This window comes from Denticeps clupeoides, chromosome 1, assembly GCF_900700375.1.
Source record: "Denticeps clupeoides chromosome 1, fDenClu1.1, whole genome shotgun sequence".
In the NCBI taxonomy this organism is placed as follows: Eukaryota; Metazoa; Chordata; class Actinopteri; order Clupeiformes; family Denticipitidae; genus Denticeps; species Denticeps clupeoides.
Window position 1 is genome coordinate 32947435 of NC_041707.1, and position 25748 is coordinate 32973182.

The 25748-nt window shown below is 43.5% G+C and overlaps 4 protein-coding genes across 13 annotated transcripts in view; 2 read left to right on the forward strand and 2 right to left on the reverse strand.

Annotated features, from left to right (window-relative positions):
- Positions 1-707: 707 nt before the first annotated feature.
- nt5c1ab (5'-nucleotidase, cytosolic IAb) lies at positions 708-7809 on the forward strand. The gene is made up of 6 exons (XM_028981854.1): positions 708-1202; positions 3601-3792; positions 5401-5530; positions 6020-6142; positions 6413-6597; positions 6675-7809. Exons 1-6 carry the CDS (start codon positions 1086-1088, stop codon positions 7035-7037), a joined length of 1110 nt encoding a protein of 369 aa, XP_028837687.1. The 5' UTR covers positions 708-1085; the 3' UTR covers positions 7038-7809.
- Positions 7810-10098: 2289 nt separating this feature from the next.
- ttc8 (tetratricopeptide repeat domain 8) lies at positions 10099-16505 on the reverse strand. Of its 2 annotated transcripts, XM_028970910.1 has the most exons (15): positions 15781-16505; positions 15301-15330; positions 15026-15146; positions 14877-14940; positions 14017-14176; positions 13850-13939; positions 13711-13755; positions 13540-13625; positions 13237-13324; positions 11949-12059; positions 11668-11807; positions 10990-11164; positions 10771-10893; positions 10547-10630; positions 10099-10447 (listed from the first exon to the last, which is right to left on the reverse strand). In XM_028970910.1, exons 1-15 carry the CDS (start codon positions 15892-15894, stop codon positions 10331-10333), a joined length of 1548 nt encoding a protein of 515 aa, XP_028826743.1. In that variant the 5' UTR covers positions 15895-16505; the 3' UTR covers positions 10099-10330. The 2 variants fall into 2 exon arrangements, with proteins under 2 accessions (XP_028826743.1, XP_028826744.1); XM_028970911.1 differs by lacking the exon at positions 15301-15330.
- On the forward strand, positions 15739-21912 carry LOC114785093 (putative E3 ubiquitin-protein ligase UBR7). 2 transcript variants are annotated; one of them, XM_028970913.1, is made up of 13 exons: positions 15739-16085; positions 16276-16334; positions 16795-16921; positions 17009-17142; positions 17216-17276; positions 17370-17465; positions 17550-17603; positions 17678-17783; positions 17952-18091; positions 19014-19208; positions 20254-20413; positions 20656-20717; positions 20929-21912. In XM_028970913.1, exons 3-13 carry the CDS (start codon positions 16796-16798, stop codon positions 21016-21018), a joined length of 1224 nt encoding a protein of 407 aa, XP_028826746.1. In that variant the 5' UTR covers positions 15739-16085; positions 16276-16334; position 16795; the 3' UTR covers positions 21019-21912. The 2 variants fall into 2 exon arrangements, with proteins under 2 accessions (XP_028826746.1, XP_028826745.1); XM_028970912.1 differs by lacking the exons at positions 15739-16085; positions 16276-16334 and adding an exon at positions 16609-16689.
- Positions 21246-25748, reverse strand: part of LOC114784980 (BTB/POZ domain-containing protein 7-like) — a 38352-nt gene continuing 33849 nt past the window's right edge. For all 8 annotated transcript variants that reach the window (XM_028970909.1, XM_028970901.1, XM_028970904.1 and 5 more), the window contains 2 exons: positions 24840-25226; positions 21246-24754 (listed from right to left, as the gene is read on the reverse strand). In XM_028970909.1, the coding sequence (XP_028826742.1) occupies positions 24014-24754; positions 24840-25226 (1128 nt within the window). In that variant the 3' untranslated portion in view covers positions 21246-24013. The remainder of the gene's footprint in view (positions 24755-24839; positions 25227-25748) is intronic.

Here is a 25748-nt window from a genome sequence, read left to right on the forward strand (position 1 = left end):
AGATCTTTAATGACTTGGCTGTTCATTCCACCACCTAGTAGCCAAGACAGAGAAGAGTCTATATGAGTGCCTTTCTTGGTACCTAGTATTTTTTTGCCCCCAGCATATACACATCCCCTGCTGCCTAATATATATCCCACCCACCCACTGCCACTATATTCAAGGTAATCATCACTATTTGAAATAAAAACAAAAAAAAAAAACAGATAGGAATCTTCTGAAAGTTTGTAACAATATCAATGTGCGTTTAGGAGTCTGGGAGCTGCTGAGCTCTGTGTGACATGCGCTAAGAGAGTAGGCGGCACATGCAGTTTCATAACGCACGTGTCATAACACACCATTTAATGCCCAGGGTGCAGTGTCATGTGTCCAATCATCATTGGATAATCCTTTGGCTCCTGGCCCTAAGAGTGGCCATCTGTTGCCTAGCAACTGCCTCAGTGGCCACAATTCAATTACATTTCAAAGCCCGAACAGGTACAAAGAAGACAATAGAATTAAAAGCATCTAAACACAGTTAGTGAGAACATCTCACTAACAGGGGATGGCAGCTTTATTTTTAACCTGCTCCTGCATTTCTAATTTCATACCATTTTGCACCCCGTTCACGTTTTGATGTCTAGGGGGTATAAGTAAGGGGTATAATCTCCCACCGGTTTGATTCAGAGTCACTGTAGTCTCTGGTTGTTGTTAAGGGTTCGTGTATTTATGGCTGATCAGCTCTGGGACGGGGATTTTGTGGCTTTAAATAACGGTCTGGAAGGGCATGTGTGGCTTGTCACAGCACAGAAGGAGAAATCCTATGAAGGGATCCTCATCATCATGACGCAGCGCGGAGCAGAGCGAGGACGAGGGAGGCAGGCCACCAACCACTGAGGCATCATCATTCCTTCTCTCTCACTCCTTTTCTTTCGTTCAGCATCCTCGCTCTCCTGAGCCCTCCCTCCCCCAGCCACCCTCGCTCCTGTTTTCTCCCTCTTCCCTGCACATCCCCCAAAGTGCATTGCACTGGTCAATGAAAGCTTTCCGAAGGCTGGACGCCGACAGGAGAGAAAGCTAGGAGCAGCGGCACGTCCCTCAGGAGGATGAGTCTCGGTGAACACAGCAGGCAGGATGCAGCTCTCAACGGAAGTAGCCAGAGCTCGCTGCAGGACAACCAGCCTCCGAAGACCAACTCATCCCCCATGAAGAAGACCTCACTGGTGAGTATCTGAATAAACAGTGAAGCTCTCAGCAATCTATCTATCTATCTATCTATCTATTCAACACCACACAAGAGTTAAGAACTTTTGTCAATGACAAACACAGTTAATAGGTCACTATTGCACACAATGTACATGTGAGAAGTGTTTTTACGTTTTTTAAGGACTAGTCTGCTTGTAATGATTAGCGAGAAATGCAGATGGAGCCTCAGGTGGTGATGTGTAGGTGGTGTGTAGAAATCATCCCACCCCCTGGAGACACTCAGGGTTAAGTGTCTTGCTCAGGGACACAATTGTAGTAAGTGGGATTTGATCCTGTGGCTTTTTGGTCTACTGGCTCATAGGTGAGTGGCTTACCAAACAGGCTACAGCCACACCTATCAACCTTTAGCGTGTGATGTGAAGTGTTTTTATGATATCTGGGTTATATTGTGCAAGTGCTCCCATGTAGGATCCAGCCGCTGAAGAAGACAAGCTTTCTTGATCAATGTAGTTAGCCTCAGAGTGTGATGGATCTATGGCTTGCCACAGAAGTGTCGCAGTCACAGAGGACACAATTGTGTGTGTTTGCTGCCACCATGGATAAGCAGAAACAGCATAATGTGAACCACTGACACCTGATACAAAAAGTTGGGAAGGTCTGGACAACAACACAACTACAACATTAACCAGGATGAAAGTGAAGAGTGGAGTGATTGTGAAACACTGCAGCACAGCACACGGTGACACAACGAAATGTGTCCTCTGCTTTTAACCCATCACCCTTGGTGAGCAGTGGGCAGCCATGACAGGCGCCCAGGGAGCAGTGTGTGTAAATGTAAAGTGGTGGCCACTACAAAAACACTTCCGGTAAACCTCTGGCATCCTTCTGATTATGGGGCTGCTTCCTTAACCCCAGGGGAAGTGGGAAGGCAGGGGAAGTGGTGGTCACTACCGGTAAACCCCCATTGTACAGTCTGTATGATTCATTTACATTTACATTTACAGCATTTTATCGGACGCCCTTATCCAGAGCGACTTACAATCAGTAGTTACAGGGACAGTCCCCCCCTGGAGCAACTTAGGGTTAAGTGTCTTGCTCAGGGACACAATGGTAGTAAGTGGGATTCGAACCCGGGTCTTCTGGTTCATAGGCGAGTGTGTTACCCACTAGGCTACTACCACCCAATTTGATTTGACGACGGGCTCATTTAAAGTCCGGATTTACAATCTGGTTCCGGGTCAGGTTGGCAGTTGGTGCAAAAAGCTGAGCAAGAGCTTCTGTTTTCCTCTCAGTCATGGGATCTCAAGACATGACAAGGTCAGGTATGCTGGTGTCTTCCTCCTGTAAGTCGCTTTGGATAAAAGTGTCTGCAAAATAAAGTAAAGTAGAGTAAAGTATGAAATCTAGGGCCATGTTATCCTCACTCAATATCAGATGCAGTGTCACAGTTTTTCATTTATTTATATGGCACTTTTCACAATGTACATTGTCACAAAGTGCCTAACAAATAGGACAGTGCTCAGGGCCCCATGTGAGTAAGCCAGAGGCAACAGTGGCAACTATAGTGTGTTAGAGTCCCAGCAGGTGACAATCGGATGGAGTCAGCCAAGCGGGACAGTTCATGAAGTTCAGCAATGTCACGTGATCACTCCGAACCAGGAAACTCCCCAGGATGGAGTGAAAGATAAAGAAAAGAGAAGAGTGAGTTAGTGATGAGTTAGCAACAAATGAACTGATATTTCCAGCGGCACTAACTACTGCAGTGTTAATGTTAAAGGCTAGACTGTACAAGCAGCTTTTTAGCCTGGATTTAAATACTGATTCTGCGTCTGATTCCCGAGCAGTCCTTGGAAGGTTTTCTCCAAAGTTTTTCAGGCTTCTCGATTCCCAGAAAAAAAGAGACTCAGACAAATAAGGACTGCAGTTAGTTATCAGTATTTTTATCATGGGACACACTTTTCAAATTTAAATGGTTAAAATACCGAGAAAGACTGAATGTTTGATTGATTTTGAAGTTGATTAAGTGATTTATGAAAAAAACTGAAAAATATTGATGTATGAGGATTATATGTCAGATTTTGTGTGTGTACATTTTTGTGCACAAAGAGTACAAAAGGGTACGAAATACATAAGAATGACATATAAGAGTAAAAAAATCAAAGGATTTTTAAAAATGGCTAAAAAATAAGATTTCCTGCAGAAATTCATGCCACAAGCTGTAACACATCCAGACTGATCGGCAAATAAAAAAAATGTAAACTTGCATTACAGGGCATTATCATCACCTACTGTTAAGGAGTGTGAACAGACTGCAGACTGCACCAGTTGAGAATCCCTGCTGTAAAGGATCAGAATCAAAGTTTTGTCTTGCTTAAAATGCCATGAATTGTGTTGACTTCAACTTTTGCCTTTCAGCCTGAAAAATGTGCCAGTCCAACTTCACAGCCCGAGAACTGCATTACCATCGGTGTGTCGTCACGAGTGCTCTTCAGCATGGACAAGGAACAGCAGATCTATCAGAACAATGGCTTGGAGGAGTACCTGAAGTACCAGACTGAACATGAGACGGAACCCTTCGGCCCAGGGCCAGCCTTTTCCTTTGTAAAGGTGAAATATGATGATGCACATGCTTGCTCACAGACATACAGATTAAGTTATTTATTCATCGTTCCTCAGACAGAGCAAGTAAAAACAAGGCAAACTGGCAGTCTAACAATCTTGAATAGATCCAATATTTACAACGGGGTAGGTGAGGTCATTTACATGCAGACATCAGTTCAATGTCTCCTCCCTGACCCCACTCACACATTGATCCTGAATAAGTACATTTGGATTTACAGCATTTTTCAGACGCCCTTATTTAGAGTGACTTACAATCAATAGTTACAAGGACAGTCCCCCTGTAGACACTCAGTGTTAAGTGGTAGTGAGGTTACTAATAGTAGTAAGTGGGGTTTGACCCTGGCTCTCCTGGTTCATAGGCGAGTGTATTACACAGCAGGCTACTACTACTCTGAGGGACGAACTGTGTTTTCTCTACTGGCAGAGGTCATTAATCTGGGGTCTGATCAGCTAACAACTATTCCCTACACAAGTATTCTTGCTTATGTAAAAGCTCAGTCGGAGCATATCCCAGTCCATATCATCAACAGAGATGTGTTTTCATGGAGAAGAAAGAAACGTTCAAGAAAAGCGTTTGTTCAGCACCAAAATCAAATTCTCCCACACCACCCCTCTGCTACGTTCCCTCCACTGGCTCCCAGTAGCTGCACGCATCAGATTCAAAATACTGATGCTGGACTACAAAGCCAAACATGGAGTAGCACCATCCTACCTCACAGCCCTCATTACACCTCGCACTGCACCTCGTATACTCCGAGCCTCCAGTACTGCTCGCCTGGTCCCTCCATCTCTGAAGGTAAAAGGAAGACATTCATCTGGACTCTTCTGGGGACTGCAGAGCAGAACGTTGGGAGAAGATGAATGGATGGATGGCGTGGATGTGGTTGGTGCCGAGCTGCACCAGGTTGCACTACTGGTGCAGTGTTGGCCTCCTAGTGCGTACCGACACGGACCTGTAATCAAAATTTGAACCACCAAGGTGCCGTGGGCAAAGTACCATCTCTACACACAACTCCGTATTTCACCAATGTTGTGGAGTATCTCTGATGTCTCCGATGAATCATTCGAAAAGCAGCTAAAAATGGGCTCATCCACACAGGGCTGATGATTACTGAGTGGACCTCTGCTGAAGGTACTAAAGCTGAGGTCAAGTGTCTGAAATCAGCCACTGAAAAAGGGAACCAATTACATAAATCCACAGTCTGAATGAAGCAGCGTTTCATCATGGAGACACCATCTTGGCAGTTAATAAAGATTAAACCTCCTCACACTTTACTTCCATATACACACACACACACGCACACACACACACAAGTTTTATGGACCATTTTATGACTTTACCCTCAGGACACTAAAATAACTGAAACACTATGGACATAAGTGTATGTTCAGAAGACAAATGGCTGTTCAACCATTTCATCCCTTGCTGTATTTATACATGAATGAAACTGCAAAGGACTTTATTAAAAACCACCACCTTTTCAACTACATTGTCACAAAATACCTAAAACCTAACTTAACAGTGAGCAGTGAAAGTGCTGTAAATTACACCTTGTTGGCAACCTGGATGTTCTCTCCTGTTGTGTCCTCCAGGCTCTGGAGGAGGTCAACTGCAGGCTGAGGGAGCTGTACCCCAACAGCCAAGAGCTCTTCAATATTGTTCTTGTGACCAACAACCATGCTTACGTTGGCCTCAGACTCATCAACAGCATCAACCACTACAGTGAGTAGCATGCCTGTCTGAAGTCCAAAACCTGATGTTAATAAGTGGAATGCAGTCTACAGTCATGGCTCAGGATGTGACATCAAGCAGATATCAGAACAGGGTTGTGGTTGCGTCATCACAGGGACAGAAGCATGTCTCACGGTGTCATTTCATGATGATCGCAAGGCCAGTTCAGTTTTTTAAATGAGATTTGGCCATCTTTAGACATCACATCAGTAATACACCCCTCAGAAGTTTTAATCTGAAGGCAGACTCGATCATTATTTATTTTTGTGGTTTATTGCAAAAATAATGATCAGAATTATGACTTGGCTTGACATATTCGCACTCGCCCCAATTCTCAACCTCATTAATCAACCTTGTCTAACCTCAAATGTAGATGCATATCCTAACTATAACAAACACGTTGTCCATGCTAAAGCAGCATCGACACAGGGTCAGAATTTGTACAATTTATTTCATGGAGTGTATGACTGTTCATCACAGAGTTGTCCATTGAGAAGTTCTGCATGACTGGTGGAAACAGTCCAATTGGGTATCTGAAGGCTTACAACACAAACCTCTACCTGTCTGCTGACCCAACGAAGGTCGTAGAGGCATTGGAAGAAGGTAGGACGGGCAGGTTTGTAGGACTCTAGGTTTGTTATGCGAATAAGAATTAGTCAGACTGGCTCTGAAATGTGTGTATGACGAGGATAAGTGTTTTTGAGTCACAGTGTAATTTATTCCTTATAATTTGCTCGAGTTGGATTTGGAAATGTCTCTGATGTAAACCCTCTAGTCGACTAAATATAAAGAAGCAGACAAAAAAATGATTTAAAGTTTCAAATTAAAAGTCAAGCATCTTAATGGCTTTTAATGTCATCTGCTTCATCTCAGGAATCGCTGCAGCCACCATGTTCACCCCTGAAAAGGTGATCAAGGTGCCAGAGAACCAGTTGCGAGTGGCCTTCGATGGCGACGCCGTGCTGTTTTCAGACGAGTCAGAGCGGATCTTTAAAACCCAAGGCTTGGACAAGTTCTTTGAGCATGAAAAGACACATGAGAACAAACTCCTGGATCACGTATGTCCGTTTCAAGGCATAAGTAACAATTAAGTAACTGAATAAACCTACATTTATTATTGTAATTGTGTTTCTAGGGGCCCCTGAAAGGCTTCCTAGAAGTCCTAGGGAAACTGCAGAAGAAGTTTTATGCTAAAGGCCAGCGATTGGACTGCCCTATCCGGACGTACCTGGTGACGGCTCGCAGTGCAGCCAGCTCTGGTACACGGGCCCTGAAAACTCTACGCTCCTGGGGCCTGGAGACAGACGAGGCGCTTTTCCTGGCAGGCGCCCCCAAGGGACCCATGCTGGAGAAGATACGACCACACATCTTCTTTGACGACCAGATGTTCCACGTGGAAGGGGCGAGAGAGTTGGGAACCTTTGCTGCTCATGTGCCCTATGGGATTGCCCAGACACTCCCTCAGAAGAAGACTGAGAAGGAAAAGGACACAAAATAACTGTGAGACAATGAACAGCTCCTTATAAGTTAAATAAAGCATTGTGTGCAAGCTCATAAGTTACATTTATTTAAAAAATGAAATAGAATACTAGACATCTCCTGTCAAAAGCAGATGAAAGCATGAACCTCAACCCAGGGAGATGATCTGTTCCTGTGATTTCATCAAATTGTGTGCTTCAGTGTTGGTTTTACAGGATTTACAAGGCCCAGAGGCCGGTGCGGGGAGGATTTTGTTCATTAATACACGAAAAAGGTACAATACGTTGGTTCTCTTAATAAGTGGCGAGTGGAGTTCAGGTTTGACAGTCTGATATTTAAGGCCATATTTATGTAGAAATCTGGAAAATTTAAGAACCAGCAGAGGTCAGAAGATACAAAGCCAACCATGCCTTCCTTTACATTATTGGAACCTCTAATCTGTAGTAAGGTGCTGACTTTACTAATAATTCTTGTCAGACAAATATAATCAACACAACACATTAAAAGAAATATGTTTTTGTTTTGATCTATGCTTCATTTTTAATACAGAAATTCTTGATATGTACGCACGTCCAATAATTCTGACTTGTGCTGAATAAAAAGCCAAAAAAGACAGTGTGCAGTTACTTTCTTCCCAAAATGTGAGCTGCTTTGTTCCAATGAAGTAATTTCCTCAACATAGCAGCTTCTTCCGACATGTCATGCACCGCAAAGGCAATCAAAAGATTTATAAATGTTACCAAAAACACAAACTTATACCAACACATACCATGGGTAGTGTTGGCCAGCTTCAGGCAGTGTTCACCCCTTCTTTACTAGCACATTTACAGGGAGTGCAGAATTATTAGGCAAATGAGTATTTTGTCCACATCATCCTCTTCATGCATGTTGTCTTACTCCAAGCTGTATAGGTTCGAAAGCCTACTACCAATTAAGCATATTATGTGATGTGCATCTCTGTAATGAGAAGGGGTGTGGTCTAATGACATCAACACCCTATATCAGGTGTGCATAATTATTAGGCAACTTCCTTTCCTTTGGCAAAATGGGTCAAAAGAAGGACTTGACAGGCTCAGAAATGTCATAAATAGTGAGATATCTTGCAGAGGGATGCAGCACTCTTAAAATTGCAAAACTTCTGAAGCGTGATCATTGAACAATCAAGCGTTTCATTCAAAATAGTCAACAGGGTCACAAGAAGCGTGTGGAAAAACCAAGGCGCAAAATAACTGCCCATGAACTGAGAAAAGTCAAGCGTGCAGCTGCCAAGATGCCACTTGCCACCAGTTTGGCCATATTTCAGAGGTGCAACATCACTGGAGTGCCCAAAAGCACAAGGTGTGCAATACTCAGAGACATGGCCAAAGTAAGAAAGGCTTAAAGACGACCACCACTGAACAAGACACACAAGCTGAAACGTCAAGACTGGGCCAAGAAATCTCAAGACTGGTTTTTCTAAGGTTTTATGGACTGATGAAATGAGAGTGAGTCTTGATGGGCCAGATGGATGAGCCTGTAGCTGGATTGGTAAAGGGCAGAGAGCGCCAGCATGTGTGATGGACAATGCTCCATCACACGCATCCAAGTACTCCACAGCGTGGCTGGCAAGAAAGGGTATAAAAGAAGAAAAACTAATGACATGGCCTCCTTGTTCACCTGATCTGAACCCCATTGAGAACCTGTGGTCCATCATCAAATGTGAGATTTACAAGGAGGGAAAACAGTACACCTCTCTGAACAATGTCTGGGAGGCTGTGGTTGCTGCTGCACGCAATGTTGATGGTGAACAGATCAAAACACTGACAGAATCCATGGATGGCAGGCTTTTGAGTGTCCTTGCAAAGAAAGGTGGCTATATTGGTCGCTGATTTGTTTTTGAATGTCAGAAATGTATATTTGTGAATGAGGAGATGTTATATTGGTTTCACTGGTAAAAATAAATAATTGAAATGGGTATATATTTGTTTTTTGTTAAGTTGCCTAATAATTATGCACAGTAATAGTCACCTGCACACACAGATATCCCCCTAAAATAGCTAAAAATAAAAACTAACTAAAAACTACTTTGATATTAATGAGTTTTTTGGGTTCATTGAGAACATGGTGGTTGTTCAATAATAAAATTATTCCTCAAAAATACAATTTGCCTAATAATTCTGCACTCCCTATATATTTCTTTTATGGCATTTAGCAGTCGCCCTTGTCCAGAGCGACTTAAGACTGCAGGACATTAAAATTTAAATTCTTCTAGATGCCACTGCCTGTAGTAAATATCTTCACTAACCCCCTGGCCACCCAAAATCTAATCCTGTTTGCTAAACTAAATTGTCTATCGGCCGTTCCCTGCTTTTCCATGTGCCCTCATTTGTTGTTTGCTGTAAGTTGTTTGCTGGTTTGCATGTGTCCATTTCAAAAAAATATTTCTGATGAACCTTATTTTTCCAACTCAGTAGCAAAATACACATACACAAAATACGCTTAATGGATAGTTCATTAACGTGCCATTTTATTGGCTATAATACAACGAAATTATTTTAAACTTAATGTGATTTGCTTCTTTTTATATGAAGTTTAGGATTTAGATTATATATCCTAATATAATCTGTACATTTGTAAGGAGAGATTTTACTACGTACTAAACAGGCGAAATAGACTGATGTGCTCAGACACTGTAGTAAGTGTAATGTAATGTTGCGAGTGCCCTGTAGGTGGCAGCATCTGCTGTGTTCGGAAAGAAAGTTATTGTCTGCGCTTAAAAAAAACTTATGTTTTTTTGGCTCTAAAATTTGCTCAAATCAAATAATGTTGGCAGCAATTATTTACAAACTGGGAGACAGATTTGGTAGGAGTGTTGGTAGTAAGCATTGGCTAATCGGTCTACACACCACATAATGATGCCATATTGTATATTGACTATTATTATTACCTTTTCTCCAGGAAATAGCAGTTATACAGATTCCATTAGCTATGGGGAAAAAAAATCATTAGCGTTGGACAAAAAGAACAGGAACATTGTTTACACTAATAGCTCATTTTAATTATATTAAAATCACATAAATAAATTCACACAGGTATCTCTAAAGGATGTGTACATATTGTATGTATGTACATAATCTGTATTTATTTCATAGAATATATATCTCGTACATTATATACATTTGGGGTAACCACAAGGTGTCATTTAGAAAAAAGTAAAAAAAAAAAAATTCTTTAACCCAAAGCTGTTAACAGTGCCACTAAAAAAACTGGAATGTAGCGCCACTAGACTACCTATAACATTTAATAACGTCCCTTATAGCCTTGGAGAAGTTATCACAACTCTGCAAAATGCTGTTTCAGGGTCTTTAGGATCTGTTGAGTGTCCACATGCTCAGGAAAGGCCTCCTCTGACTTCCGCGCTGCTGCATAGCTGCTCTGGAGATCTCCAACCTTTTTGACCCAGACAGAAAACATAAGTGTGTTTACCATGCAGTCAGCATGGGCAGAGAAAGTGGACTGTTGTGCAAAAGAATGGGCAAGGGGACTTACTTTATCTGTTAAAATTGCAAGGTTAAAGTGCGGTTCATACATTTGAGGAGCCAGTGATGCAGCTGTTTGCAGGAAAGCTTTAGACTGTTATGACAAAGTAAGTGGATTGTAAGAGGAAAGCACTTGTATTAAATGCATATTCATTCATCATTCATTTCCTAGCTAATTAAGAAACCACTTCAACATAATATCCATTTGCACAGAAACCATGCTGACATGCTCACCTGCTCTATGCGGCCTTTTCGTAGCTCCAGCACAGCTAAGTTGTTATAAGCCTCTGCATGGTCATTATTGAAAGCCAGAGCCAGTTTAAAACACTGGTATGCTAAGGGCAAGTTGCCAATTCCCTAAAGAGATGAAAATGAAGTCTTCATGCCAACTTCCGAATAACATTCATCCTGTAACACGGGTGAAGGGTGACAGAGGATTTTAAGGTCACCCACCACGGCCACATGGCCCAGGTTGTACCACACGTCTGCCTGTTCTTCATCACTGGACACGAGAGCCAAGGCGCGTTCAAATGAAGATAACGTCATATCATACTGCTGCGCATAGAAGCAGCACAGGCCCAGGTTGTTATAGAGCTGGCAGTTGTAAACACCCATTTGCAGCAGCCGCCTGACAGATAGAAGAGACAGACATTAAAAGGCAGTTCACTCAACAAAGCCATAACCTGCACGCTTTGTTCTCTCAGATCTGAAGAGTTGTGGGATGACTGGTGGGATGATTGGTATTTACATTTACAGCATTTATCAGACGCCCTAATCCAGAGGGACTTTCAATCAGTAGTTATAGGGACAGTCCCCCTGGAGCAACTTAGGGTTAAGTGTCATGCTCAGGGACACAATGGTAGTAAGTTGGATTTGAACCTGGGTCTTCTGGTTCATAGGAGAGTGTGTGACCCACTAGGCTACTACCACCCTATTTCAAAAGATATTGTATTTTAAAAGATACTGATACTGTACAGGAGGTAGTGGGGATTTTCTGTAAAGCATTCCTCATTGAAAAAAAGCCAACAATCACCTTTAAACGGCCCTGTCGTATTTCGTAATTAACATTTTCATGAATGTTTCCAGCGTAAGTGAGTAGTAATAAGGCACAGGATTACAAGGGGTCCCCACCTGTAGAAGCGCAGGGCGATCTCAGACTGGTCTGTGTAAAAATGGTTGCTGCCGATGCAGGCGATGGCCTCCACATGGGTGTTGTCCTGTTTCAGCACGTCTTTATAATATTCTGTTGCAGACGTCATGTTATTCATCTCCTGTTAGAGGGAGTGAAGTGGTTGCAATTCTTATTTCATTGAATTAGGCGGTGCTACTCGGTTATACGTCTATATTGCATTTCTTAACATTTATTGTAATGGAATATCCCAACAGACAGCATTTTAAAATAAATAACATGCCTCATGAATGCGAGCAATTCCTGTTAGCAGTGTGACTTCTCCTGGGAAGTGGTCCAGACCTTGCTTAAATAGGTTTAAAGCTGTTACTGGTTGATCTAGTCGCTGATACACCTGTGTAGAAATATGCAGATAAAGAGGTAATTGATTTGAAATAAATTGATTAGTAAATTACTTCTTCTGGCATAAAATTCATATTGGAATAAATTTAACCATGACTGTATGATTTGAAGTAAATTTAAATGTAACTGTTTTTAAAAGGGTAACTAACATGTGTCCCTAGCAAAGGTACTGCAGCAGGAAGTTGTATAATAAACTTTTTACCGATACATCAGCATATAGCATAACCATATACCAGATAAAACTGTATCTGAGTAATTCTACTGAAAGTGGACTTTGTGCAAGGAATTTGTATAATGTGAATGATTTAATCAGAAGATTTTTTGTATTCAACTGTAGAGTTTACATTAAAAATAGGGAAGCAGAAAATATTTAAGTAACACTATGCTTGTTCATAATGCAGTCGCTCCAGGATTCCAAGATTTAATTTTTTGGCCCTGGTCATTTTAATGCGCACTGTCAGTACCCGATCGGTACCACTTGCCCGATCGGTTCTGCATTTAGTAAACCCAGAAGTGCACAGAGGCCAGCGGATTACTGACAGATTGAAGGCTTGTTGGGGCAGTGGTGGCCTAGTGGTTAAGGAAGCGACCCTGTAATCTGAAGGTTCGAATCCCGATCCGCCAAGGTGCCACTGAGGTGCCACTGAGCAAAGCACCGTCCCCACACACTGCTCCCCGGGCGCCTGTCATGGCTGCCCACTGCTCACTCAGGGTGATGGGATAAATGCAGAGGACAAATTTCACTGTGTGCACTGTGTGCTGTTGTGTATCACATGTGACAATCACTTCACTTTCACTATTTTATTTATTGGGTCTGCAGTATTTTTAAGACCTTTAAACTCTAGATTTAAGGATTACTAGTCATTTTAATTATATTTAAGGCCTTTTTTTTTTTTTTTTTACTTTTTTAAGGATCCGTGGAAACCCTGCCGTTTTGGGTCTCGCCCAAAACGAATGGCTTGTGCTGCAAGTGGGCGTGGTTTCGCACAGGTGATGAGACTGTCATTTTCACGAGAAACAGATATTTCGGTGGTAGGCTGGTAAAATCAAAATCCCTCCCATTGTCCAAATTTATATCACATACTGTGTATACCGCACAGCCCTAGTGAACACTGTGGTTTACACTAAATGTCATATATTTAGTAATAATAACCAAATGAGATTCTTGCCTTGGCGAGGTAGAGATATGTATCAACAACTTCCTGATGATTGAGGGCGGATCGGAACTGTTTCTCAGCCTCTCTGTGTAAACCAAGTCTGCAATCACATGACACATTTTTATCTAAAAACCTGATCATGCCAAAAGTTAGAATAAGACATGCTATAGGAATTATTTGCAGGTACAATGCAAATTAAAAGAGAATTACATTTATTTTATTTCTTCTCAAAGTACATCAATTTAAATGAAAGGAACATTATTTACCTATGCATCTGTGAAATACAATAAATTAAACAACAGTATATTGTCTCACCTGTAATAGCATTTACCCAACTGAACCTTCCACCACCAATCCTTAAACTGAGCATGCTCAGTGGCCAGGGCAGCAAGGTCCAGTGCCTGAAATACACAAACACTTGTGATGGCACAACTGGTTAATGGGAAAATTGTACACGTGATAAACCTCAGATTCTGTATGACTTACATTTTTCACATCATTTTCATGGTGGAAGATATACTCAAACAGGGTCTAGTAATACAGACGGACACGGAGGCAGAAATAATGAGCATCTAAAACATCGGTAACGTCAAAAGTGCACAAAGTGATAAAAAAAATGGCCTACTCTGGACAAGCTGGGCTTCTGAGCATATTTGGCCAGATTTAGCCTGGACAGATTGATGAACGGTCCATCTGGGTTCGTCAGCATGGAGGCCTGTGAAAAAGGGAAAAAAATAAAGCGACAGCTCCAAGGAGAGTGCTGTCGGGTAGATGTTAGTAGACGTGCTATACCGTGCCAAGCCGGACAAATCTCCCCGAGGAGCTGGTCACTGGCCGAGCAGTATGGGCAGTTCGGGGGGTCTTGATGGCCTGCTCCATAGTCCCTGGCCGGCCTGACTGCGTGCTGGGTCTCACAAAGCCTGTGATTGGGCGTCCTGACTGGGTCACCGGCCTGAAAGCCACATTATTTTACTTTGTGGTTAGTGGAAAAAAAATTATTCTGCAAAAGTCTCAGGCACAGTTTTTTAAACAGTAACTATTATAAACCGATAGTTCAGGGGACACTAGCTATCAATTACCCATTTTTACAAAGAATTCCCATGACTTTTCAATTATTCTGAATCAAATTTTCATGACCAAATGTTCTTTGAAATGTCTAAGAAATGTGGAAAAAAAAATCACAAAAAGTCAAATTTCCCAGAAAATTGTTAAACTAAACAACCCTGAAAAGCTTTACTTAAACGAAAGTGTTTCTTCTTCCAAGTTCACACAAGTCTGAGCCCGGGGAAAACGGGCCATAATCAGGCTCGGACAGAGATCATCATCTTTAATTTACAAAACTTTTTAAAAGGAGACACGTGCCTGAGAATGTTCTGGAACATGGAAGCAACACACGCAGCACCACGTGACGTGGTTCACTACGTAAAGCCAGAAAAGATAACGTAGACCTCCGCTAGTTTTAAATGTTGTAGTTGTAAACGCAGGAAAAAACGTTTCTCACGCAGTCTTACTATTTACTTTTCGTATCCCAAAACTTTTTTGAGGGCTGGAAAATTCTCTTAGCAAAAACGCTTAATTTCACTGATCGAGACTACAGTATTTTTTATATATAAAGTAAAACATTTTAAAGAGAAAAAAAAAAAATACTAAACCTGACAGCGGGAGTTGGGCCACCTCCTTGACTTGTCCCTGGAAGCCTCAACGACGTCCCAGGCCCTTTACAGTAAAATCATTTGTGGCTCATTCGTTTGAGGTGCTTTTGAAGTAAACAGAACGGGCCAGTAGATGGCAGTGGGCTTACTGGTGACTTGGGCAATGGCGTTTTCATCCAGCATCATCTCCGCAATGCCCTCTTGATCCACATCAACCTCATCAATGTACACCATCTCAGTCAGAGCTCGGGTCTTCAAGCTCCATGTCGCCTTCCCAGTAAAAAGCAGCAGAGAACATATTTTAGGCTGCAGCTCCAGCCAGAAATGAAAGGGTTCATTCAGAGCGATGTGTGTGTGTGTGTGTAAGGGTTTTAGGAGATTGCACCACAATCATTAGGAAATAAAGAGTGAACACCACCGTTACCTCAGACATAAGAAGTGAAGAATCTGATTCCTTATGACAAAGAATGCAGGGAAACAAAATCAAAAGACGTAACAAGAGGCATGCAAAGATGGTAAAAACAGGCAACAATAAATCAAGAAATAAACAACAGGATCTAATAACAGTTAAAAGGCATTAACCAAGAGTATAGGCAACAAAAGCAACATCGGTCAACTGGTGCACTTCATCGGTCACTTTATTACAGATAAGCACCCATTATGTAGAGGATGGACATTTAACTCTCAGACAGATACAAGATCATGTCTGTATATGTTTTTACGAGAATGACGGGGGTAGGTGACAGAAATAAGACTGTGGATATCAATTCTACGCGGACTGCGGCTGTCACTTGCAATTAGTTCGCGCGTTAAATTCCTTAAATCCACGTCCCGCAGCTTAATGACGAGCCCAGATTATCCCTAAGGGGTCGCGGTTAGCTTTGGCAGCTAACGGTAACTTTACCTGGTCGTACGGACTGTCCTCCAAGACCTTCGTGCAAATATCTGCACATCTCTGGAACTTTCGTCTTCTGAAATAGCTCCAGGCGAGAAACAGCGGGTCCATAGGCACCTCCATTCTCTCGGCGAAAACCGGCCTAGCCAGGGAGCGAGCAGCTTGACAGGATGAGCGCAGCCTCCTGACGCTACAAGCGGCCCGTCACTTAGCAACCGGGGTCCTGCCGGCCTGAAGCTGGTCTGGGAGATGCCTGTCCTGAAACACCTACACTACTAGTACTACTGCGGCTAATAACAGTAATAATATCAATAGTAAGTAATACAAATTCTAATAGCATTATTATTGCGGTGTTCATATCGCTCTTATTTATGTCGCTGTTAATGCTTCACAAATTTGTGCGAGAACCGCTAAAGTCGTTTTATTCACAGGCCCATCTTTTGTCAGCTCACGTGTCTCTGTCAAAATGTTCTGGAGAGAACACACAAAACATTCGTTTTTCAGAACCTCTCCAGTCTGCCACCGGCTCGCGTTCGCCAGACCTTCCGCCACTGCGGCCTTGGGTAAGAACTCGAGAAATCTTCTACACAAATGAAATGCAAATATTAATTACACACGCTACGAGTCTTGATGGTGTGCCCATTTTCACGACATCGGCTACACAGCTGACGAGTTTAGAATGTAGTAATAGTACTATGTAGTAAAATGGTGATGGTCGAGTTTAATAACTGGCGCGTGGGTTTATGGGAGCGGGAGAGGCGGAGTTTCAGCTGCCGCTCTGGCCAATGACAGTCGCGTGGCAGTTTTCCCGCCAGCTCGCTTGTTTCGGAAGTGAAACGGAAATCACGTGGATCCCCTTGCAGGTTTATTCCATTCACAGGGACCCGCTTGTGTACAGGAAATTAAATCTGCCCCAGGGTACTTTTATATAACTTGTTTTTTCCGGGTACGTGGTATCGGGAGGCGAACGTTTTGCTTGGGAGAGCTTTTGGATGAGATCGTCGTGTCTCACTTTTTTTTAAGGATGGCGGTGAACGGAGAAGACGAGACGTCCCTGCCTTTGGTGGTCGGCTTGGAAAACGAGGACGAACTGAGGGAAGCGTTTTCTGTTTTGGTTGGAAGTGACCCCGACCACTGCTCTTATTCCCAGGTAACAAAAGAAAGAGCGCCGGAAGTCAGGCCGCGTACACGAGTTATTCCTTATTCAATGTGCACGTGTTTTTTTGTGCGCGATCAGGGCTACGTGAAACGCCAGGCCGTGTTCGCCTGCAGCACTTGCACCCCGACGGGCTCGGATCCGGCCGGCGTGTGCCTCGCCTGCGCCAACACCTGCCACGACGGCCACCACATTTTCGAGCTTTACACCAAGAGGTACGTTCCGCCGCGATCGCCGCGTTTTCCCGTCCCGCCGGGCTGATCTCTAACACGTTGTCCGTGTTGTTAGGAATTTTCGCTGCGATTGTGGCAATAAGAGGTTTGGCTCGTTCAAGTGCACGTTGGTTCCGGTACGTGTCCCATCTTTTCCCACGGCGGCGTGTTATTTTGTTGGCAGTGGTCTTCTGTGTCTTATTGTGATTTTTGTGTGTGTGTGTGTTTAGGACAAAGACTTAGAGAACCCAAAGAACTGCTACAATCACAACTTTTTTGGCCGATACTGCTCTTGTGACCGAATGTACCCAGATGCTGATGACCAGGTTTGCTGAATGGCATTGTTTTTGCCACCCAGATCAAAGTGCTGGATCGGTACATAGCTGTGACTGTTCTCTGTCGTGCCGCAGGTCAACGATGAGATGATTCAGTGCGTCATTTGCGAAGACTGGTTCCATGAGAAGGTATGCTCGATGGCCTGCGTAGGTTAACTGTGGTCCAGGACTGTTTCTACATGTGTCTCTCTCTCTCTCCGCAGCATTTAGGTTGTGTCGTGGAGGACAGTGACGAGCCACAGGAGATGATATGTGAAGCCTGCATGAATAAAACCCCCCTGCTGTGGACATACGTGGACCACTTTGCAGGTGAGTTGAGTTTCGATTAGCCTCTTATGCAAATACATGTGGTAATGAGTATGGAAATTAAAGACCTACTTTCATTAACAAAACACCACCATGTCAGTCCAATGCAGACTCAAGACATTTGTCATTGTGTCTGAAACAGGTGTTAAACGCTCTGTTTTATTTCATAAGCCCCTGAGGTGACTAAAGTGAGTCGCTGTCAGGAGGATGATGAAGTGAATGTGGAGGATGACGACAAGCCGACAGGAGAAGAGGCCAAAGACAGCAGTCTGTGCAGCAACGGGGGCCTGAGCATTCCCACCAGTCACAGGGTGAGCGTGCATCGGCTGGGATTTGAATTCTGTATGTAAAAGCGAAGTGATTGTCATTGTAATAAACCGTGGTTCACACGGTGCCCACAACGAAATGTGTCCTCTGCTTTTAACCATCACCTTTGGTGAGCAGAGGGCAGCCATGAGAAGGCGCAGTGTGTGGGGACGGTGGCACCTTGGCGGTTGAGGATTTGTACCGGCAACCTTCCAGTTACGGGTCCGCTCCCTTACCTGCTAGGCCACCACTGCCCAGGTGCAGTCAGATGGTAGAAAAAACAGAAGTCCAAAAATGAATTGCAACATAACATGAATTATGTTTGTAAATGGAACAGTTCTTTGCTCAAAAACTGGGATGTTTTATAGGCTTTGTACCAAAAATATTATTAAAATGTTATATCATCAGCCATAGGGGCTTACCCATGGTGAAACATTTCTTTTAAATACATCTGTATGCAATTAACATTACTGTGCATTTATAAAAATGTATATATATTATATTTATGTATTTATTTATCTTATCGGAAATGTGTGATTTTTATGTAAAAACTATAGCAGTGTTTGCACAGAAGTATGAAACGGACTTTTTACATGTACAGTGACATTATTTACATTTACAGCATTTATCAGACGCCCTTATCCAGAGCGACTTAGTCAGTAGTTACAGGGACAGTCCCCCCCCTGGAGCAACTTAGGGTTAAGTGTCTTGCTCAGGGACACAATGGTAGTAAGTGGGATTTAAAACGGGGTCTTCTGGTTCATAGGCGAGTGTGTTACCCACTAGGCTACTACCACCCTGATCTGCCTGCAGGTGGCGCCAAGCTACAAAACATCAGCGTGCTCTTTATTTCATTACTCCCAATTGGCATTCTTGTGTGTTGTGTTCTTTTCAGTAAAATCAGAGGGCATGTTTTTGGTTTTTCAGGTTGATTCAAACGGAAGTCCGGGTTCTAAGAGGACCCACCAGGAAATGAATGGCTGTCCGTTAAAATACCAGGCCAAAACGGAGCCCTGTAAGCTCAAGGAGCTGGAGTCCAAAGGGCCGCTCCGGGCGAGAGATGGGGCCGTGATCTGGCCTTACCACTGGCGTTCCGAACTTTGCACTTGTGTCAGCTGTAAGGTAAAGTTTCATTCTAATCCTCTTTTCTGTGTATTATCTCGCAGGGATATTGTGGTGGGATTCGTTACTGATGTAATTCGCCTTTCTGGCCACTGCAGATCTATACCACTTGCCGGATCGGTTCAGCATATACACGACATTTAGGCTTGGCTCGCTGAATTCAGCAGAATTAAAATGGAAAAAAAAAAAAAAAAAACAACAACACAGAATTAAAATGGAGAAAGAAAAAAAAAAACAGACGTCCTAAGAAAATTACTAAGAATTCGACTCTAAACGCTGAGTTTAGATCTGAACCATACCCAAACTATTTCTTATGAACCGGAAGAACAACTCTTTTTGTAAGGACATGCGCAACGACCACTTACAGCCAAGAGAAAAGAAGCAAACTAGCTCGAGCCACTCACGCAACTAATCAGCTGATTCAACACATGGTTTTATTATCATGGGTCCAGTTCATTATGCGTGTTGTATTCCAGGTCTCCACATTGTTTAATTATTTGATAAGTTTTTGTTGAGGTCAAATGTGAAGCGCTTTTATTTTACCAAAAGGAATATTTGTAATATTGTGAAATGCACATATTACAAGGGCAGTGGTGGCCTAGAGGTTAAGGAAGTGGACCCGTAATCAGAAGGTTGCCACTGAGGTGCCACTGAGCAAAGCACCATCCCCACACACTGCTCCCTGGGCGCCTGTCATGGCTGCCCACTGCTTATCAAGGGTGATGGTTAAAAGCAGAGAAGCAATTTCCTTCCGGATTAATAACGTATAAATAAACTTACATGTAAATGGTTTATAAAAGCCAAGCACTTTGTTGAACAGTGATTTGATCAATGTGATCAAATGTCATTGCAGGTTATTTTTTTCCTCAGCCACTCCATAATTTTTTAGGTGAATAAATGTTTATAATGGAAAACATTGAATTCAGCAGAATTAAAAAAAAAAAAAAAAAAAAAAACTAAATTTAGGAAAAAATAAAACTGATTTCATAGGGCTCTACTCTGTGTCTACTTTGGCTAACAGTTCTGCTCCAATTGTCTGCTGCAGAGGGTGTATGTGAACACGGGAGTTCAGTTCTTGCTGGACCAGTCGGACACTCTGCTGGCCTATGAGAGGAGAGGCCTTTTGGAGCAGGGGTGCCCCGATCAGCTGCTCATGTCCTGCCTGAGGACCCTGAGCCACGTCCAGCAGCTGGAGATCATTTACCGTGAGTTGGATTGGTTTGCTGTGCGACTGACTGTCTTGGTTTATATGGCCATTATTTTATATTCTAACATTGCCAAATATAGGGTTCGTTGTAACAAACACTGACCAATGAACCATGTGTCCTCAATGTTGCAGGTTCAAAGCCCATAAATTTATTTGGGACTTTTTATATTGTAATGTCATGTTATACTTTTTTGCAAGGTGCCAGCTCTACATGCTTTATCATCTGTTTTTATTCTACAGAGATTAATGATATGAAAACTGAACTGATGGCTTTCCTGCAGACGTTTGTAGAGGAGAATAAGGTACTGAGCTCAACCCATCCATTAGTTGTCATTAAATTAAATGGACTTGCACAAGAGCAGACACTGCTGAAGCTGTATACACAGGCCCTACTACACTTCACACGGTGCAGCTCAAAACACGGGGTTGGATGCCATTGATAATGTGTTACAGATTGTTAGCATAAATGACACTAGAATATGTTAGTGTAATTGTCAATTTGCTTTATTACAGGAGGTGACAGCAGAGGCCATCTGGACTTTCTTTGAAGATCTGAAGAGCAGGAAGAGAAGGCGGACCGGCGACCTTTGCTTGGGCAACTGATGGGTCTCATCAGCTGTGAATGTATGAAATATAGATAATAATGCTGCTGGAGCGCTGGTCATTTCTTTTAGGGCTTATTTTGTGTGCAATGGATTTAGAACATGTGCTCAGCAGGGTGTGCTGGCCCTTCTAATGCAATGAATCTTTTTTTTTTTTTATTCCGGGTGAATATAAATTTGACTTTCGTATGGTGTGTAGAATGATAAGACTAGCTGCTTTGTGCAGAAAGTTTATTGTGAAGGTCATTGTTTTTTCAGCTTACAAAAAAATTCGACTCCTTTCAGGAGGACATTTAAAATAAGTACAAGTTTATTGTAAATGTCACTAAAATCAAACCACAGGATGTCAACAACAAATCTGTAATTCATCCAGGTGCCTAAAAATAACACAGTTGTACAAAAATAACACACAGTTGTACATGACGTGTTGCCAAGAGAAACGTTACAAACTGACAAGAAGCAGGCTGGTAGTAGATGCTTGCATAGGACGGAAATCCTTCTTTCTATTTTTTTTTTTTTCCCCACAAAATCACCCAGCCACCGGCAGGGAAAGGAAGGCACGGACTCAGTCTGTTGCAAAAAAAAAAAAAAAATGCCATTTTTAATGACTGAACTGTCACGATGCGTGGAAAGGAGGGAAAATGGCCGTTCAGTTTGCAGAGTGACGACATAATTTTTTGTGATAATTAATAGCAATACTGTGCCAGTTAGTTAACCATTTAAATACAAGTGCCAGACCTTTATTGGAATTAAAACTATTAAAATAAAGTCCTCTATCACTGTACAACAGAATACACCTTACAACATGGAAAAACGTCAAGTAACTTGTGAAATGTGGCATGGTGGCGTGTCAGATGAACAGAATTGAAGTTCGGTTAATAAATAATTGATGATGGCGGTTGTTGGTTTAATTTCAAACCATAATCCGAGTTCCGGATACTTGCTTGCATTTGGAATAGAGTACTAAAGAACTCTTATTACTCTAGTAGAGTAATAAAAGTCCACATACATGTAAAGCCTGTCCAACCAAATCAGCAGCTTCAACAATGTTGAAATGAATGCTACACGGCTTCCAAAGATGGAATAGCAGAGGCTGATATATTAAAGGCTTTTTTTTTTTTTTTAACTGAAGGGAGGCACCAGTGACACTTCAGAGACAAACAGAAACAGTTCCTCGTCCAAAAGCCACTGCAACATCAGCATTCACCGCAGACCCTGACACAAGCCCTTTTCTGGTAGGCGTGGTAGAGGGTCCGGCCGGCTATGAGACCCAGCTAGGAAGGGGGGGCGTTACAGCCCACATTCCAGTACATCCCGAACAGACACTACCAAAGACAACATGAAGAAAATATCACCGGACTGTGGTATATAAAAACTACTAAAATACTCTAGAAATACAAACTCATTATTGAGTTAGCTCATTATTGGTGAAGCTTATTCCTTCTCCTGGTGAGAAGAGTCACCAGAACTTGATGCTTCCTGCTGGGATGGCACAGGCCCTGCTTCAGGGCCAGTTGTGTTGATTGGAGGCAGAATTGGAATCGGCGCGATCTATTTGATTTTAGGGTGGAATTTTAGGGATAGTCCCTTGCCTTGGGCACAAATAGCAGAGTGGGGATCGTCAAGGCGCGGCGAGAGCAGAACAGGTCTTCGCATTTCCCTGTAAATTCTTGTCAATTTGAAATGCCTTCCGGAAAAAAAAAGAGAAGAAATAAAAAAAAAAAAAAAAGATACTCACCAGCCACCAGGTTGTGCTGTGCAGACCCCGGAGGCAGAAATAGAAAAGAAAAAGGACGCAGACAACGTGAAGTCACGCGATGAAACGACTGCGAGAGAGACGCTCAGAAGTTAAGGCCACTGGAAGAGACGTTGGGATGAACTCACGGCGCGCCTGATGCCGTTATCGCTGCGGATAATTCATTTTGGTGGCTTGGCGCTGATATGTAAACGGAGCCCTGATTAATTGCAGATACTTGGAGTACAGTACGGCGCAGTGACTAATTAAACCAAAACAAACACACACACACACAGAATTCGAAAAAGAGGAAGCGGTCCCAAGTCGACCCTCACGCTTAATTTGTCACCCCGTAACCAATACAGCACCAGCCTGTTTTGATCCTCACCCTCCCTTCTCCAAACCCCCCACCCCACTGAGCCACAAACGTTAAAACCCATCGGCCGGCAGTGCACACTTTATGGCAGTTGCCATGGCAACGTTATCTCCCACAGCAGCTACCCATTCATGGATGGGCCTCGAACAGCACCTCCCCCCAGTCTATACAGTCTATTACACACACACACACACACACACACACACACACACACACACTTACAACTGGTTTCGTTGCACAGACAAAGGCTAATATGCATTCACTTGTAAATTGAATCAGAAATCCAGAGGAACCAATTAAAATGAATCCCTCGGTTAGCGCACACACACACACACACACACACACACACACACTCTCTCTTTCTGTTTAGGTACTGGACCCCACCTGAGCTCAACCTGAATGTCCACAGGAGGACAAAGCAAACCAAGAATATACCAGCAAAATGTTTCCTCTATGATGAAATGAAGAAGACAGGCAACGCATTTATTCCAGGTTCTGACCACCAACGCTTCTTCAGCCAAAGTAAACCTTCCGTTTTGGTCAACGTAACTAGAAATGACCTGGAACAAGAACGCAAAAAGACTCTTTACTCTGATTTGTAACAGTACGTGTCAACAAGCAAGATGGCTGCACCACGTCCAAGTCAATGACATGACGGGCCACGGTGCAGCGTGTCTGGACCACCCTTTGAGGGTAAAAGTATCTCAGTTTTGGGTTAAACGTTGATAACATTAGCACTCGCTAACCAGTAGAAATGCCGAATCAGTGAGACATGGGGAGACTCTGCCAGAGTCTGAGACTCTGAAGATACACAACCTTGCATGAAAGAATGAAGAAATTAAGCCATGGACTGGATCGTTCCCTTTTGGTCTCCAAAGTATTGGGCTAAAGTGCAGATTTCTTGTACTGGTAGTCAGGTTTGCTGGGGGATCGCTGGTCTCTTCCGACCGTATTGTCTTCGTTCACACTGGTCCTATGGGGAAGAAGCTCCCCCAAGTGGTCCCTGAAGCCACCTGCTGGTGGGGGTCGCTCCTCGTAGGGTTCTGTGCTTCTGACAGGAGAGTGTGAGGCTCCCAGACCAAATGTAAGGTCCGTTTCATTCTTCATGCATCCCCGTGGGAACGATGCAGCACCCCCCAGTGCCTGGGATGAGTCCAGCCTCTGGTCGAGCACGTCCAGGTGAAGGGGGTCGCTTGGTTGGCCAAGTCTCATCAAAGGGGGTCCAGATGGTGGAAGCTCGCAGTGATAGCTGGGCGGTAAGGTGCCCGAAAGCGAGCGGCTGTGGCTGTTACTGTATAAGTCTGGACCCGTGTAGGGGGCTTGCAATGGGGCTGATGTTGGAGTGGCCGAATGGCTAGAAAAGTCGTAGAGGTCTGGGTACTCGGTCGGGGCATCCATTTTGGGTTTGGGTGGGTGCCTCTTGCAGATTGATTGGGAAGGGACCGGAGTAAGAGTGTGCCAGGCTGGGGTGCAGAGTCCGCTGGAGTAGTGCGGGGCTGGAGGGGCTGCACTGTCCGGACTATCGCTCTCCATGGCGACCTCAGTTAACCGATGCTCAGTCAGGGTGAGTGCGGACACTCCCAAAGCAATGTCAGGCATGAACTCATTCATAAGGGGTTCACGGCTCTATAAAAAATAAATAATGTTACAAATTAGTATAAGAAACACACACATGCAAAGGTTACCATGGTAATAGTAGAGAAGGACTTACCCCCTGTGAATCATGCATGGCCTGGCCCAGGCCCGGAGAGGCGGCTGGGCCGTCAGGAGGGAGGTAAGCTGGGCTGCCGTGCTTGGTACTGGCTGGGGGTGGACGGTGGGGCAGCAGGTTGTGGTTGCAAGGGTAGGAGAAAGAGCGCGGGGGGGGCTGCAACAGCACCCGCGGCCTCCAGACACCCTTCAGGTGGCCATGCGACGGTGGGTGGTACGGTGGAGGTGGAGGTGGGAGAGGCGGGTGGGCACCTCCGGGAGCCTCCAGCTCAGACAGTGTGTTGTCCACCGCTGGGGAGCTGTTCACACGACACTGATTCACCGATCGCAACACAAGCAGGGGGCTCTCGTCACCGAAACGCTCCTCTGGAAAGAACTTGTGAGGGTTCTAAAGGGAGAGGGGAGAAAAAAAAAAAAAGTTGATTGACAGGATAATTATATCGCACCTAACCCTCAAATCAACTCACAAATCATGCAGTGTATGGCCAGCTTTGATGGAGAGCCGTAAGAGGGAGGATGTATTGCACACGTATATGAAAACCTAGAGGAACCTACAATTTAGCTGAAAAGGCTGGCTTCATTGTCACTGGTTTAGAACACGTGCTTACGCACTTGTAAACTAGAGAGAACCAGACTGGGACTAGAAAAGTGCACCAAAAAGTGCACCACCTATTTAGTAGTGCACTACTAAATAGTGCACCATTGGAACCTTTAGAGCTTTATCATATTTCAAAGCAGATACAGGACTATTTCTATTGCTGCTAGGGTCATTCCTACATTTCCCACTCATAGTGTCAGTTGTACTTGTTATGCTCAATTAAGAACAATGTTTAACTATTTGGAAAAAATGGGGGGCATTTACGGCATTTATCAGACGCTCTTATCCAGAGCCACTTACAATCAGTCGTTA

Bases quoted from the DNA above. Each gene is read 5' to 3' on its own strand.
- nt5c1ab (XM_028981854.1), top strand. From the start codon at position 1,086: ATGAGTCTCGGTGAACACAGCAGGCAGGATGCAGCTCTCAACGGAAGT. The intron at 1,203-3,600 runs GTGAGTATCTGA...TTTGCCTTTCAG, and splicing joins CCATGAAGAAGACCTCACTG to CCTGAAAAATGTGCCAGTCC. The intron at 6,143-6,412 runs GTAGGACGGGCA...GCTTCATCTCAG, and splicing joins CGTAGAGGCATTGGAAGAAG to GAATCGCTGCAGCCACCATG.
- ttc8 (XM_028970910.1), bottom strand. From the start codon at position 15,894: ATGGAGGTGCCTATGGACCCGCTGTTTCTCGCCTGGAGCTATTTCAGA. The intron at 11,808-11,948 runs GCATGTTATTTA...TCCCTCTAACAG, and splicing joins GAATTGCTCGCATTCATGAG to GAGATGAATAACATGACGTC. The intron at 10,448-10,546 runs GTAAGTCCCCTT...TGGGTCAAAAAG, and splicing joins TTGCAATTTTAACAGATAAA to GTTGGAGATCTCCAGAGCAG.
- LOC114785093 (XM_028970913.1), top strand. From the start codon at position 16,796: ATGGCGGTGAACGGAGAAGACGAGACGTCCCTGCCTTTGGTGGTCGGC. The intron at 17,604-17,677 runs GTATGCTCGATG...CTCTCTCCGCAG, and splicing joins AAGACTGGTTCCATGAGAAG to CATTTAGGTTGTGTCGTGGA. The intron at 19,209-20,253 runs GTAAAGTTTCAT...TGTCTGCTGCAG, and splicing joins GCACTTGTGTCAGCTGTAAG to AGGGTGTATGTGAACACGGG.